The following is a 16,871-nucleotide window of genomic DNA, read 5'->3' as shown; positions in this document are numbered from 1 at the left end:
ATTTTAGGTCATTGGTAATGTACTCTTGAAGGCTATTGTTCCTTTCTCTCCCTGCTTTCTGATTGGAAATGTGAGCATGCACCTTGATATCCACTCCTGATATGATATGCTGTCCTTGCCACAGGCCCAACACATTGGGCCACTGGGACCTCCAGAATAATAAGCTCAAACAAACTTTCTTTAATAAGCTGATTATTTTAGGACTTCATTAAAGTAACAGAAAGCTGACCAGCACACTCTTCTATCTTGGTGCTTCCTTTAATGGAACCATGAGTTGTGTCCCTTGGAATTCTGACATTGAAAGTCCAGATCAAAGAGGAGACATAACTTACTGATAGGGTACAGAAAACACTGTAGAACTTAGTATGCCAGTCTCTACCATCTCAATAGCTTGTTTCATTTCCAGCTTCTTGTATAAAGAAACAATGCTTGATTTGGGTAGGTTCTTCCGGATTAGGATTTTCCGTAAGTATTTATGATCAAACTTCTTAAACCTAAAAATAAAAACCAACATTTTGGAAATCTTTCATCTCTGTATGTTGTCTATATGTCTGCATTTTTTTCTTAAAAACAACTACTATGTAACTTTATTCTGAAAAACATCAAGACAGTGCCTCGAATACATAACGTTTGAATAATTTTTACAAATTCATAGTATTTATGCATTTTTTTAAATAAAGAAAGAATAGCCCACTAGCCTGAATATATTGTCAATCAACTAAACAAAAAGAAAGGGACAATCTGCAATCAGGGCAAAAAGTATGCGTAAATGGGGAACCAGGGGAGCTCAGCTCGGGTCCCACTGTAAGAAAAGAAATGAGGAGCCACAGTTTTTGATTGAATGTCATGCTAATAGCCCATAACACACCAGCTGCATTTACAGTGATATAGGCCTATTCAACCAGAACTAGGAAGTTTAAATGGCCCAGTAGTTACAGTAGTTTCTCTCCATTATCCTGCAGCTCATTTTGAATCCTGCCAGTTAAGGAAGAGAACAAAAATCCCACACATACCCTCACGGTCTGAATGAGAGAGACTGAAATAGGCTAGACACTGGTGGCCAGTGATTATTGCAGCAACCCTCTGGCCAACTCATTAGACTGAGCTGCACAAAATGCATATGGCGGGATTCAGCCATTTGTTTATACAGTTTGAATTTTCAATATTTCCAACCATCATTTCACATTCAGGGAGCAACTTGTCTGCTGCTCTATGTTCTGGAGGGGAACATAATTTCCTGAGCTGCTAGCTTATCATCTGATGGCTGGTTTCCTGATCCCTGAGGTGGGCAGACTGCATCAGGTACATTCCCTGGGGTGGGGGTGGGGGGCATTGTAGGCTGACTTCCTGAGCTCTGCCGTCTGTTTGGCCTGGATCACACCTGTTCCTACTCTAGCTGGGTAACCGTTTGACCTTCTGGTTTCTGCGCTTTCTGATGAGAGACCATGGCTCCTATTAATCCCTCAATCCAGTGTCACCAGCTCCTCCACCCTTACAATGCGTCTGACCTTCTTCTTCCTGAGCCTACCTTGACCTTTCTCTGTTCCACTACAGTAGCTGCCATTGCTCTTACCCTATGGCAGCTGTCTCTCAATGTGTCGGGTCATTCCTCCCCCTCCTAGCTCACTTCTGCCTTCCTTCTGGCCTCACTAACTGCTTCTTTCTGTGTCCTTCTGCCCTTTCTTTTCCTGACCAGACCCCTAGGCTTGGGAGTTTCCCAGAACCCTGTCTTCAGCAGCTTCCCCTCTTCACACCCTTGTAATGAACTCAAGCATACCCATGACTATCGATACCCACCTCTACTTGGCACCTTACAACCTTTGTCTCTACCCACAGTCTTCCTCTTTGAGACTAAGTCTGGAAGCGGAACCAGTTCAAAAATGTGAGCTATGGCAGAGAAGAGGGATTTTGGAATTTTAAAGAATCCTTATGTAGGCAGCACCCTTAAAGATCTTCCATGTTTGCAACACCTATAATGAAAACTCCCTGCCTAGGATTCCCAATATGTCACCAAATCCCCTCGCAACCTCAGGAAGCCAGTTTTTGCACAGCTAAGCTGCTTTTATCATGGGAAACCTTGTCCTTCCTTTAAATGTAACTATGACTTCTTTATTTCCCATCCACCCAGGGTGCTGGTGCTCTCCCAAGTAACCCAAACCCAGACCCAGTCTGTTCCACAGACAGGGCTCATTTCCAGGGTAATAGCATCCAGGGTGCCCAGTTGCTTCTTGGGTGGCATGGCTCCTGGGCCTTTGTCTTCCTGGTCCCCCTTGAAAGTTCCCAATGATACAAATACCTTGGTTAGGTAATGAAACCCCGACCACCTTACTTGTCTCTCACTTGGTAGTGACTCCACTGCCCACACACATCTTCAATGCCAGCCTTCAAGTGATCCATCAGCTGCCAGAGAAAGCATAAGGAAATGATCGCTGGTGAAGGAAGAGCTCCAAGAGGTACACAAGGAGCACTAATGCACCTTGCAAAGGAGGAAGGCTTAGTTCCCTGACGCATATCTTTTTTTTCTATCAGTCTGTTCATGTAACTGAAATACACCCTGCCTTTCATAATAATTCAACTTAGGTTCATGACTGAGAGACTCCAGACATAAGTCTCTTGCAAATACACAGAACATGCAATGAAAACAGCATACCTGGCCTTGGATTTTCTAGAACGACCTAGGAAATATCTCTTTTCTGAAATCATAAGGATGCAAATTCTAATGATTAACTTTTACGTTTAATTTCATTGTTAAAAAAGAACTCATCAGTATCTAATACACACAGTTTCTCAAAATATAACTCTTCAGATAATCTATATAAGAAAATCTAAGAAGGAAACTATCCATATTCCTCATCTTAATATTTTCCCCATTTTATATGACCATTTGACCTAGGTATTTACATTTCAACATACAAGCCAATACTGCTACATTTGTTTTATACACAATTATTTACAAAAATTAGAGAAAATTATAATTTTAAAATAAGTACAAATTAATCTCTGTACCATTTGAATTAAAAATCAGTGAAGTTGTTACCGGCTTCTGAATTTTTTTCAAAATAGATTAAATACTGGGCTATTCTTCTAATAATTGATTCACTGATGTCTACAAATAATTAAAACTTAATTGAGAAAGGAATGAACTATCCAAATTCTATAGACTTAGGTATATGCATAATATTTTAAAATAATCCAAGAAGATAAAGATAGAGAAAAAAATCTAAAAACCAATTAAAGTATTACATATTTTGAAACACTCACTCCCTATTCTAATCTGTTGACTATTTTCAAATGACTTTGAAAATTTCTGGTTTGTATTTCTTGAAATTTATTGCCTCAGATGATTTTGCTATACAATTCAGCGCTGATTTAGATAGATTTAAGCAAATTTCATACATTTCTCCAGCATTAGACTTAGGCACCCTCAAGGATAGAAGAATCCTAAAATATTACCTGGGCCAATCATCCCCTCAAATCATGACTTTCAGGAGCAGTAATTATGCCAAGTGTTCCCAATCACTGCTTGGACACATCCATTGCCCCTTTGGGTATGCCAATCAAGAAATGACTATCAGAACGCTCTTTCAAAAATGAGCTGAACTCATTCTGTCCCTCTATCTATCTATCTATCTATCTATCTATACATCTATCATCCATTTTCTCATCTTCCATATGTTAATTCTCATTTCTATTCCTGGGAGCCATCCCTTCAAACTGTGTTGAACTCTAACAGGTACGAGCCATGTTCAATTTCATATCCATCTTTGTCAGAGTGGAATTTTATTTTTACCAAAAACTGCTACTCAGCCAGATTTATAGAAGCAGTAACAGCCTTTACTCTTCCCCTATTAAGAATTCTAGAAAAGCAAAAGACCCGGGTTCCTGTACAGCAATGAATTTAAAAGCAAGGAGAACTGGGCCAGGAATTTAGCTCAGTGGCACCATGCCTGCCTTGCAAGTACAAGGTCCTAAGTTTGATCCCTGGTACCACAAAAAAAAAAAAGCAAGGAGAACAACTTTTAACTTAGTCACTTTATGATTGGGCAAGTCCCCATTATTCAATCAAACACTAGATGTTATTGCTGTGAATATATTTTGTAGATAAAATAGAATTCATCATCAGTTGTCTTTAAGTAAGAGAGGTAATCCTAAATCAGCCTAGTGGCCTGATTTGATCCGTTGAAAGTCCTCCTGGACAGAGCTGAAACTTCTCAAATGAGAAATTCTACTGGTAGATAACAGCCCCAGTCTGGGCCAGAGTTCTAGTCTGCCACCATGCTGTCCTAGGATTTTGGACTTGCTAGCCAGCTCAGACAAGAGTGTAAACCAATTCATTTCACAGATCTCTTCATTTCTTCTGCTGGTTCTGCTCCCCTATTGAACGCTGAGAGAAACACTGCCATCTTGAAATAAAAGAGAGAGCGGAAAAGGACAGAATGAAAGAAGGTTGTGGGACCCCAAAATTCTACAGGGAGGAAGTTGGCTGATGAAACCACTTGACAGCAAAAGTCAAGTGACTTACCTTTCACAAAAAGGAAGTGCGGCCCAGAGGGTGGAGTGCAGATCCCAGGGAAAGGAAGAAAGTAAGCACCACAAGAGATGGTGATAATTTCCTGACTTTGAAACAAAATAGTTCTCCCAGGAACTTTGTAATTTTCTAAGGATCCATGACTCCTTTTTCTTCCATTTCCCCCCTCTTTAAAGAGAATACCAACACCTGCTATCTGATGGCTATTCTGCCAGCATAAATGGGGAGCAGATAACTTGTTCCTTGAGTTTCACAGGCTCACAGATGAAGAGGAGCTGGGCCTCTGGATGGATTCTACCCAGAGCCTCATCCATTCCTGACTTAATGTTTGAGATGATGTGATTTGGGACTTTTGCGATGAAGAACTTTAGATAAAGATTTGGATTGAGACTTCCAAGATACTGGGATAGAGGACTGTAAAATAGACATGAAGTTTTAAGGGACAGAGGGCAGAGAGTAAACAGAATAATGGGCTCACAAAGTCGTTTGCAAAATCTTTAAAAATTGTGGATGTGTTCGTTTATATGCAAAGGAGAATTCCAGTAGCCCATGAGAAGAAGGTTGTTAATTAGTTGACCTTAAGATGAAGAGAGCACCTTGAATTATCTATGTGAGCCCAGTACAATCAAAGAGATCCTTCAGTGTGGAAGAAGGAGGCAGAAGAGCCACTGTCAGGGTGACACAGAATGAGGGTGACCTGACTGGCCACTGCTTGCCTGGAGATGGAAGAGGCCACCATCAAGGAATGCAGGAAGCCTCTAGAAACTGGGAGATGGAAGGAAACAGATTCTTCCTAGAGACCCCAGAGAGGCTTGCAGCCCTGCAGTGCCTCACCTGAAACACATCTCAGACCTCCACCTCCAAAACTGTAAGATGATACACCTCGGGGTTTGAGGCCCGGTAAGGCAAGCTGATTCCCTAGAGCAATATCAGGAAGCTAGTACAGGGCTGTCAGTGGGGCTGGGGAGGGACAAAACCACAGGCTTGGTGACATCTAACAAGTCTCATCCAGGCTCTAGATTTCTCTCCTTGGGGAAAAATGGGATTATCATATAAATCCATTATTTACAATAGAGATAACTTACTCGGATATGAAGCTCTTCGTTGATGGATTCTTTTTTATTGGTCTTTCTGACATCCAGGTACCTGACCAGAGGCCCAATTGTGATTCCCTAGATCAGAAATAACAAAATAAAGGGTTTTGCTGAGGTGAAGATTGTCACTACAGGGAACATATCTGTTATCCAAACTACTAGAATGTCCAAGTTATACATGTTTGTTTCCAGTTTCTACTGGATAGATGCACAAATGTTTACTTTAGTTTTGAATGTCATAATAAAAATACCTATAACTGTCTTATTTTAATATGAAAGCTTGATTTATCCCTTAAATTAACCTTTTATTAGTTCATTAAGTGTTAAGTCCAGCTAAAACAAATACTTATGCCATCAGATACTAATTAGAATCTCATTTTCAGACCTAGACTGTAAAGTAGCTATCATTCATTTGTAACCCAACAATATTTTAATTTATGTGTTTTATTAGTTAAAAGGAAGTTAAAGGCTGACCATGAACGTGACCTAAAAATATTTAGGAATTTAGTTTGATAATGAGCACAGATAAAAAACTGAGAAAGTGGCATTATTTGCATTTTATCAATTTACTACTTGGCCCTGAAAGAATCTACTTATTTCAAATACGAAAGAAAGCTACCAACCTGAATGAACACAGTAAAATAGATAACTACTAAAGTAGCAGTGACAAACAGTTTCTTCCTAGGAAAAAGAGACAGAGGAAGCAAAAACGCAAGTGAAAAACTTCCAGCTCCACGAACACCGCTGTAGAAAATTATGAACTGGTCCTTGATGGAGAAGGGGAAAGTCCGAAACTGGTTACTGATATAGAAGAGGGCAAACACGCCTGGAAAGGGGGAGAGACGGATTAGCCAGAGGCCTCAGATGTGAGAGATACAGCCTTAGCAACAGAGCTCCTGCTGCCCCTACCAAGGTCGCCCTTCCCAGACAGAAGCTGCACTCCCCACACCTGTAAGACTGCCCTGCCTCAATTTGGAAGTCTTCTCTGGTGACTGCTTAGTGTTGTGTGTGCGCGCGCGCGCGAGCGCGAGCGTGTGTGTGTGTGTGTGTGTGTGTGTGTGTGTGTGTTTACAGAAAGTCAATCTTCGTATTTTTATGCAAGGTATTTATTTGTAATAGTTCCAATCCATCTTTACAATGTTTGCTCTGCCTTTCAAAAATAGATAAAGCAAGGATATTTGGGAAACAAAAATGTTCTTGTCTCAAATTCTCATTTGATACCCAAAACAGATCAGTGATTTTTTTTGTTTTGGTACCAGCCATTGAACTAAGCTACAACTCCAGCCCCTTTTGGCTTTTTATTTTGAGACAGGATCTTGCTATGTAGCCCAGGCTGGGCTCAGTTTTGCAATCCTTCTGGTTCAGCCTCCCAGAGTGCTGAGATTACTGGTGTGCACCACTGCACCCAGCTGTAGTCTGTGACTTAAATATGAAGAGCTCGCTTAGCAACTGGGGCTTCTCCACGTGAGCAGATCCTCCCTGTTTGGCTCAGTGATTCTTGAGGTTGAACAAGCAAGGAAGGGTGTTGACAAGGGCACAGGAGGTTTCCTACTGCCCATGAGCATCTAAGTGGAAGGACTTTACCTCACAGATTCTCCAGCCTCGTGCCCCCCACCCCACTAAAGCCCTGATGAATTAAAGAAGAGCTTTCACTGCAGCACAGCAAGACTGTCTATACCCTCCTGATCACCGCAAGCATCTTTGGTAGTGCAAACGACAATAGAATTTAAACAAAACAAACTTTTTCAATGTATTTTATCTGTCCTGGTTTCTCCACATACCAGGCATTCAAGTTATGGCAAGGTTATTAATCACTGCAAGACTGAGCCGTTTTATCTGCTTATCAGAGGCTTCAGTATCCCAGCTGTCCTTGGCATCTCTGAAGGATACCATGATACCCACCATGAATACCAGATTTCACGATGCTCAAGGCCTTGTAGGAAATGGTATAGTGTTTGCACTGAGCCTACATGCATCTTCCTGAATACTTCAAATCATCTCTAAATTTCTTACAATATTTAGTACAAAGTCAATGCCAGCTAAGTAGTTGTTACTCTGTATTGTTTAGGGACGCACAACAGGGAGAAGTCTGTATGTGTTCAGCACAGACGCAATTTTCTTTCTAATATTTCTGGTCTGTATTTGGCTGAATCTCCAGATGCAGACCTACAGGTATGGAGGAACAGTTATTCACACTTTATAGGGTAGATGAAAAGATTTTTAAAAAATGAATACTCATAAGTAACATAAAGCAGGGCCTCCTATATTATAAGCCTTAATGAGTCTTATAAGCCTTCATCATTTCTGTTATAAACAAAGAGTCAGGATGAAAAGGACTCGGACTCCAACACCTGCTCTGTCCAGCACCATGATGCAGTCCAGCCCCCACTCTCTCAGTGGGACATCAACTCTAGCAACTGTAAGACTACGGAGTTGGACTGGTTGGTCACCAAGGGACAACAGTGTTGGTCTTCTCCTAGTGGCTGGGCTGAAACTCTGTACTTTAATTCTCCTTATATTGGCTCTATTTCCCTGTAGATTTGTAGAATATTAGGGCTGAATGAGATCTAAATACTTCATCTATATCCATCATTTCAAGGTCAAGGAAGAAGATTTTTGAATAGATAAATGTCTAAGTTCAAATAGCTAGTTAGTAATCATACCAGGATTCCATCTGAGATTTTAAATGTATGTCACAGTTTCCTTTATTGTTTTTCCACCAGGAACCCAGTAGGCATACATATTCAGTTACTTCTGTCAATATTTTAATACTTCTGCATTCTTGTTATTCTTTCCTAGATCCTCAGGGCCATCCTAAATTAATTTAGAACTGGCATGTTCAGTATAAGTTCTCAACCATTTCTTCTAACTTCTCTTTGAATAACTGGCTTGAAAAGATTAGTCAAAGTCATTTAAAAACCATAGCTACTTCTAATCAAAAGACATGTGTACACACATTGTAGTTTAGTGCCCTGGGATCTTTTCTAGTTCCTTAAATACAAATGTACAAAATAAATCACTGTATATCATTTCCAAAAATTAGGCATATTTTGAAGGGCTGAGGTCAGTGACATTATAGTTATAGTTGCTCTTATTAGTTAATACTAAAGTCTTTTAAAAATAATGGTTGGCTTCCTAGTCCTTTGTCTGTTATCCACCCACATTTTCTCCACCCCAGATGATTTAGGGGAATATTTTTCAACAGTATTTGTCTTATGCACAGTACCATTTGTGAGATCTCACTGATCTTGTAACAACAGTGTCGATGCCCACAGTTTATTATGTGTATTTGATTTAAGGTAAAAGAGGGTAAACACTAGTAAGCAATGAAGAGGGAGGGATACATCTACTGGGTTATATTTAAATGTGTAGATGTGAAAGTTCCCTCTTCAATTAAAAAAATACTCGGGTGCTCCTGTTGTGCTTCAGTGTAGAACCTTGTCAGCCAGCCACTAACTACTTTGAGCTGACTGAGGGGCAAAGAAAAGATAGTCCTGGTACTACAAGGTGCCTGGACAACCCTAGCCAGTAAAACCAGTTAACATCATCTCACTCCTTCTGTCTTCCCATTACAGAAGGGAAGAAGAGAGCTGTTATGATTTATATCTCGGTGTCCCCACAAAGCCTCATGCTCAAAAGCAGGGCTTTTGAGAGTGGCTGGATTATGGAATCAGTATAGTTGATTGACTTGTTGACAATCTGGTCTGAAGAGGCAGGTCCCTGGGGGCATGACCTTGAAGGGTTTATCTCCCTCCTTAGCTCCTTTTCTCTCTGCTTTCTGTCCACCATGCTTCGAGCAGCTTCTTCTCCTCTGTTCCCCTCTGCCATGCTGGCCTGACTTAGAGCTAGACAACAATGGACTGAAACATCTACAAACTATGTACCCAAATTAACCCTCCTTGCTTTAACTTGTGGGTGTCGTATACTGTGTCCCAGCACCAAGGGAAGTGGCTAAGACAAGAACTGGGAAACAGAAGCCCAGAAGCCTGCAGGAGTCTGCAGGCCCTGCTGTGTCTTACTGATGGCTCTCCAGATCTGGCAGAAGACTAGAGTGAAGCAGATGAAGGCCCAGTTCCATTCGTGGTTCTTCCCAATGGTCGACACACCCATGAAGATGAAGATGAGGGTCTCACTGACACTGCTCAGCATCTTCATAAAGTACTTGATGGTTGTGTAGGACGTCTGGGATACATTTTCTTCCACATACTTTTTCATTGTCACTGCACAGGCTGTGATTCTGGAAAAGAGCAGAGGCTCAGAGAGAAGGAGCTACTTAGGCTTCCACAAAATGTCCTCCATATTGGCAAAGCCACAGACACACAAAGCCTGTTTGTATCCAGAAAGAAAGAATGTCTCCTGAGTCTCTCTCTTCTGGCTGTAGACTTTCCACTTTCCACAGATTTTCTGTCTTCCTCTTCCCCTCCCCTAGAGGTCTCTACAAGAAAAAGGGGGCATAGTGGGGAAGGTGTATGTGATGTGGCCTCCTCCAGTAAAATGGTGGGGCAGTTCCAGAAGGCAATCCTGAAGCTTCTTTGCCTTCCTTCCACTTCCAGAGCTCTGTTGGGCCCAATTCTTACACTCACCTTTAATCTTGCTTAAATGAAAATAAAACCTCGTTGGTTGGATGTACATAACAATTCATCAAGGCCCTGATTTTCTCCAACCAAATAACACTTTTTGTAACTATTTTATGACAAATTTTTCATTCTGAATATTTCTGTTCTAGAGCCATTTAGCAAGTATGGGGAAAGAACTTTGCCTTGTCTTAGTGTTTTTAAGGTGAGAAAATGATGGAGGCCTAGACTTTAATTGGTATAGGTATTCGTAGGTATTAAAGTTAACTATTTCTGCCTAAATATCTAGATATTAAGTCAACATCATTGAGAAAACAATGTGGCAAGATATAAACTAAACTGAGAAGCCTCATTCTAAGAAAAACATCTCAAAGTCACAAGGACACAAGATAAAGCATCTCAAAAATATTTTCATTAGATCAAAGAAATTTAGGTTTCTATACTGATCCCATCTGCTTAGTGTCAGCCCACCATGAAGGGTCATGGATCTGTGAAGGTGGTTGAGGGGGATGGCAGGAGGCCCAGGAAGGGATGCATGTCTCTCTTCTGCCTGAAAATTAGTTTTTCAAGAAAAAAATAAAAACAAAACTATCCAGATGGTAGATTCCCCAGATTTTCTCTGCACCAGCTTTTCTGAGTTGGCCTTATAATTGCTAGGCACTCCTCAGGCAAATCACAAGGGAACAAACACAAATGTTGGAGAGAATATTTGTTTGGCAAAGGACCTGAATCAGATTTCATAAAAGTTAAACACAAAACTCTAAGCCCCAAAACACCTCTAATGATTAGTATCAGAATCCATGCCTTCTTCAGGTGCCTGGTTCACCTCCTAGGGTCATGAACTTTCTTTGTAGGGTGAGATACTTGGACTGTACTCACGCTAGAATGCCTGAGAGATACAGTGTTTCCGCAACTAAGTAAGACAGGTAGCTGAACATGAAGACAATGAGCGGTTCAATCGCAGAGATGTTCTGAGTGAAACGTGTGATAAATGCAGAAATGAATCCAAAAATTATGCCAAAAAATACTCCCCCACAGCCCACAACGATGAATCGGGCACATCCAGCCAAAATGTCAACAGGCTCTATTTCTTCAAATTTATGCATCTTTGTGAAGGCAATTAACATATTGTATAAGACCTAGGCAAAAAAAGAAAAAGAAAAAGAAACATGATTTAGAAATTAGAAACAATTTATGCACCAATTCTCAACTTGATACATAACTACCTCATAAGAATGAATTGCATAACAAAGCTATCTAACTTTTAGACATATTCCAAGTATTTTAAATGTCCTCAGATTCACCAAATAAAAAGCATAATACTCAAACTTCCAATAAATAAGAACATGATAAATGTTTGAGGAGACTGATTTTCCTGTTTTGATCATTATTTATTGTGTGTATACAGTAGCAAATTATCATATTTTACACTACAAATATAAACAGGTCCCAAAAGCGGTCCCTCTGTGACCTTGCAGCTCCAGCCCAGGATTAGCTGTTTACACACGTCCCTAGTAAGGCCATGTGCACCATATGTGTGTGCCAGTATTCCACCGAGCAGCACACTCTCTGAAAGCCATAACCCCTTTACCTGCATGCAGGCTGTCCCTCTGAATGCACCCTGCCCCTCAGGAGGGATTGCTAATGCCTGGCTCCATGTGCCTTTGTGAGGCTAGTTTGCCCAGAAAGTTCAGACCAGCTCCAGCCTGGCCATCTTTCCCAGTGAGATCCAAATACATCTAAGTCTTTCCTCCTTGGGATCCTCCTTCAGATATGGGGACCATGGAGACTTCTCTTTTATATATGAACTTTAACTTTATTATAGTTAACAAATTTTGTGTTAAAATTTTTCTCTTGGGGGGCTGTTGATTTTCTAGGAGAAGCTTGCTGTGGTTTGTTTTCCTGGTGGTTTAATATTGGCTGCTGATTACTCTCAGCTTGAACTGAAGATCTTGGGTCATTTATCTCATGATCATCATCTCATTCAAGTATTAAACAGTGGAGCTGATGTTTTCAAGAGTATTGCAGCAGAATGGAAGACGGTGGAGCCAGAGTCTGTTGGAGATGATCTGAGGCAACAAGCAAAACAGGGATTAATTGCTTTCTGAGAGAGACAGTAAAGAATTGTGAAAGAGATGGGTTTGTTCAGACCATTTTGGGAAGGCGTAGATATCTACCAGGAATCAAAGACAATGACCTTTATCATAAAGCTCATGTTGAGCGTCATGCCATCAACACAGCAGTCCAAGGATCAGAGCTGACATAGTCAAAATAGCCACAGTTAACATTCAGAAGCAATTAGAGACCTTCCATTCAGCCTTCAAATCCCAGTCATCAGGAGAGGATTCTCCAAAGTGACAGAACAGGATTATTACCAAAGAGAAAAGTGCAAGGGATGTTCTGCCCAATCAGAGGAGGCTTCTTCATCCTTCAGCTCCATGATGAACTTTTATACGAAGTAGCAGAAGAGGGTATTGTTCAGGGAGCTCAGATTGTCAAGAATGAAATGGAAAATGCCATAAAACTTTCCGTGAAGCTGAAAGTGAAAGTGAAAATAGGTGCCAGCTGGGGAGAGTTGAAGGACTTTGATGTATAATTGTGCAGCTGACTAGGTCTCCTGGGAAGAAGCCTGGAGCAGATAAAGTCAGCAGGAAAGAAGAGAGACTGCCCTCTCACCTGTTCATGAAGACAAACTCTTTAAGTCCTGATGGATGTGGGACAGAAATCTATAGTAGGAGTTTCAAAATGTCTGTCAGGATCTGTTCCTTGCAGTGTCAAAAAAGATGCTGGAGGAAGAGGTGGAAGTGAAGTACCAAATTTAATGCTTTTATTCACTCTCAAAGAGTACCTGTGAATTTGTATCCATTAATTTCATAATTTATTGTGCCTTTAAACAGGTTCAGAACATATGCTTGACATACGCACTTAGCACTTCAGGTCCTTATCTGTCTGGGTTGAACATGAAGAAAATAGAGCTGCCACCTCAGGGCCATTTCCAGTCTTGTCCAGGAAGCAGGGACTCATGATAGAGACCCAACAGGAGCCACAGGCAGAGAAGGATTTGGTTTCACATATACCACCAGGGTTAGGCGTGGTGTGTGATCTTTTTCCTTCAATATTAAGACTTCTGAGATAACACTAGCTACCATAAGGTAGTATGACTTAATATGGATGGAGTCCATTTCCATGAAATGTTTCTTACTCCTTTTTCTTCCCCAGTTCATACAATGGAAATATTTGGAATATTTATATATTAAAAATGAGCTAGACCTTTTCAGAGGTGTCCTGTTACATAAGATTAGATATTTATTGCAGATGAACATGATACTGCTAGGTAAGGAAAACATCCCTTTGTCAGCCCCTTAGTGCCTTTGTCTTTGATTGTGACTGAGAATAATTTTCATGCTGAAAAGACTGAACTTTGTAATCTCAGTCAGAGCTGTAGAACTGACCTTTTTGCTGTTGAAATAAAATGAATTCATGAAAAACTTTTTAAAAAATTTTTCTCTTTAACCTACTGTATGTTTTCTGTTTCCTGATTCAGTCTAGCCCACTATATATTCCATACGCAGATGTTCCCTGAATTAGGCAGCTTTTTGTCACTGGGGCAAAATATCCCATAACTACAATTTAAAGGGGGACAGGTTTAATTTGGCTCATGGTTTTGGAGATTCAGTCCCTGGCAGAAATATCATGCCAGATGGATACAGGGGAGCATAGATGCTTAGTTCATGGCAGCCAGGAAGAAGAAGGGAGTGATACCAGAAAGGAAGGGCTGGAGACCAGATATATACCTAAAGTCACAGTTCAATAACCCACACAGAAGCATGTTTTACTAATCCCTTGGGCAGATTCCAAGACAATCAAGTAGAAAAGGTTAAGGTTAATTTTCATATCCCATGCCTTGACAACTTGACACTGAAAAAAATCTCCTTAAATCAATACTTAATGTCCAAATAAAGACAATACCAAGTTCAAAATTCTACCTAATATGATATGACTACATGTGTACAACTAAAAAGGTACTAATTCCTTCCTCAAAGTCTCAACAGTGGTAGTAGTGCTAAAAAGTCCAAGACTACTTGTCCTCTGAGACTCAAGGCAAACTCTTATTTGTGAGCCCCTATTTTAAAAAGTTATGTAATACCAAGATACAATGGCAGAGGGTCAATATTTCCACTCCAAAAGAAGAATGGGGGTGCTAGACATGGTGGTGCATGCCCATAATCCCAACACTCAGGAGGCTGAGCCAGAAGGATCACCATGAGTTTGAGGGCAGCCTGGGCTACATAGTGAGTTCAGGACCAGCCTGAACTACAAAGGGAGACCCTGCCTCACAAAACCAAAAAAAAAAAAAAAAAGACTAAAAGAATAAGGGAAAATAGAAAAGATTTGGATGAAAGCAAGATGGAAAACCATAAGGGAAAACATTAAGTCCGGTAGCTGCATGTCTAGAATCTAGGGTACATGGTGGTGAGAATTAAGTCCCAAGGGGCTTGGCAGCCCTAACCCTATGGCCTTGCTGGTTGCAGCCCACATGTTCTTTCCCTCTGGCTGGCTCTGCTCCCTTTATGCAGCCTTCCTTGGCAGACATTCTACATTTCTGGCATCTCTAGCTTCCTGGGGTTTCCATTGCACATTCAGTTTTATTCCCACTGCTTCATAGGGCTCCTTGCCTGACCTTCTAGGCCTTCCATTGAAATCTGAATGGAAGCCTCCTTGACTTCACAACTCTTACATTCTGCATGACAGTAAAACCAACATCACAGGGATTTTGCCAAGATCTGCTGTCAGCAGAAACACTAACCAGCTCCCCTTGGACCATGGCTATAGCAGCCTCTGAATGCCTAGATCACAGTGAAATGAATCTTAGATAGCCAATTCCCTAAGAGGCTCTTCTCAAGCAAGGATCCAAGGGACTTTCTTTCCAACTGAAATGTATATACTTTTGTACCTTTGAGCCTATGATGGGTAGCTTCTTGCCAATTTCTGAGATGCCCCCAAGACATCCTTTTTCTTTTCCCCATACAAAGTGCTTGGTTTTTTTCTAATGATGCTAATCTCTTCAGCAACCACACCTCCTTTTGCCCCAACTTTACATGTGGTTCCTTTTGAGCCAAAGTTAAATTTTTAAAATTGTTTTGCTTTATTTTCTGCTTCTAATCTTTGCTATAAATCTAGCTAAAAGCACCCATCAGTATATATGCCACAGTCTGAACACTGGGCTACCTTAAAATTTCTTCCACTAGATCAACCAGTCTACTGCACATAATCTCAGTGTCCCACAAAATCTCAGAACATGAGCAAAATCTGCACATTATTTTTGCCACAGTGTAACACACACGGCCTTTAGTCCAGTGAAATTCTTCTTCCCAACTGAAATCTCCTGAGCCTGACCTTTCCTGTTCCCATTCCTGCCATCATTCTGATTTTTTTTTACATGCATCAGAACTTTATTTGAAAACTAAAAAGTTTGACATATTTCAAACATCCAAAAATAAGGGACAAGTTTGGTAGATTACTGAGAATTTACTGCTTCTGGTCTTCTGAGCTCCAAACAGAACCACCCATCAGGAGGCAGAATCTAAAGTTCAAGGAAATTCTGAGTGTCCTAGACCACAGAAAGACTGCTATGGGTCCTCCAGGATCTATACCCCATTCATTTCAATACTGTCTGAGTTATATTTCTGATGCTAAAAGTGAATATGACAGATGGAGTGCATTACAAGAAACAGAAATTTATTTGGCTCACAATAAAGAGGTGGGGAGACCCGAGAGCACAGTGTCAGAATCTGATAGGGCCTCCACCCATGTTGGCTCATAACATGACAAAAATGGGAAGCCAGCACACTTGGGACACAAAGAAAAAGCAAGAGAGGCTGAACTTACTACAAACCCAGTCTTGAGATAACTGACCCCCTTCCATGATGATGGCATTAATTTATTTAAAAGGGCAGAGCTCTCATGACCTAATCACCTCCTGGAGGTCTCACCTGGTACTACTGTTACAATGGCCATTAAATTTCAGCATGAGTTCTTGATGAGCTATTCCAACTCAGCATCCACCTTCACAACCTGCTCCCCTCATACCTCTGAACAGGGACCTCCTCTCTACACCTTCTGGGCTTTCTGCCCTGAGCCTCCTACTCCACTCTAACCACTCCATTCTTCGTCATTCTTACTGGTATCCTCTTTTCTTTCACATGGTCTGACAACTGTTGGGTTCTGGCTTTGGTTTCACCAGCAGTACCTACTAGAGCTGTGGGCTGTATTGTGCAAACACTGAGCTCTCAGTCATGATGTGCAGTCTCTAGGCAGCTGCAGCCTTTACTCCCCAGCCCATTTACCAGTCCTGGCCTGTCCAGCTCTGCACTAGGCATGGCCTCTTCTGACTCCTATGAATCACCTTTATGACAAAAGGTTGTTGATTTCCCACAGAGACTGGCAATGGATGATCATCTGCAAAGGTCATCCCTAGGCTGTTGACCTGATAAGTGCATAATCGTGAATGATCAAAGTGCACTGCAAGCACAGCATAGCCTATATCATTGGCCCTGTCTTCTAAGGAGTGCCTCACATGAGTTTGAGAGTGGTTTCCTCCATAGATGAATAGAAGTCTAAGAAGCAGTGGGTCTAAGGGAATGGGCATCCTTGCTCTGGGGGTGCCTGAAATCA

The 16,871-nt window shown here is 41.1% G+C and overlaps 1 protein-coding gene across 1 annotated transcript in view; it reads right to left on the bottom strand.

Moving 5' to 3' along the window:
- The window catches only part of Slc9a4 (solute carrier family 9 member A4), a 61,120-nt gene that overhangs the window by 19,290 nt on the left and 24,959 nt on the right, over nucleotides 1–16,871 (bottom strand). The window contains exons 3-8 of the mRNA XM_004844472.4: nucleotides 11,076–11,335; nucleotides 9,642–9,859; nucleotides 6,246–6,448; nucleotides 5,614–5,700; nucleotides 2,330–2,400; nucleotides 333–494 (exon numbers count right to left, since the gene is read on the bottom strand). Coding sequence (XP_004844529.1) covers nucleotides 333–494; nucleotides 2,330–2,400; nucleotides 5,614–5,700; nucleotides 6,246–6,448; nucleotides 9,642–9,859; nucleotides 11,076–11,335 — 1,001 coding nt within the window. The remainder of the gene's footprint in view (nucleotides 1–332; nucleotides 495–2,329; nucleotides 2,401–5,613; nucleotides 5,701–6,245; nucleotides 6,449–9,641; nucleotides 9,860–11,075; nucleotides 11,336–16,871) is intronic.

The sequence above is a fragment of the Heterocephalus glaber genome, unplaced genomic scaffold, assembly GCF_053883595.1.
Source record: "Heterocephalus glaber isolate CG9 unplaced genomic scaffold, H.glaber_assembly_v1.0 deba00000470, whole genome shotgun sequence".
Lineage (NCBI taxonomy): Eukaryota > Metazoa > Chordata > Mammalia > Rodentia > Bathyergidae > Heterocephalus > Heterocephalus glaber.
Note: the sequence above shows the minus strand (reverse complement) of the source record. Positions and strands in the feature narration are given on the sequence as shown.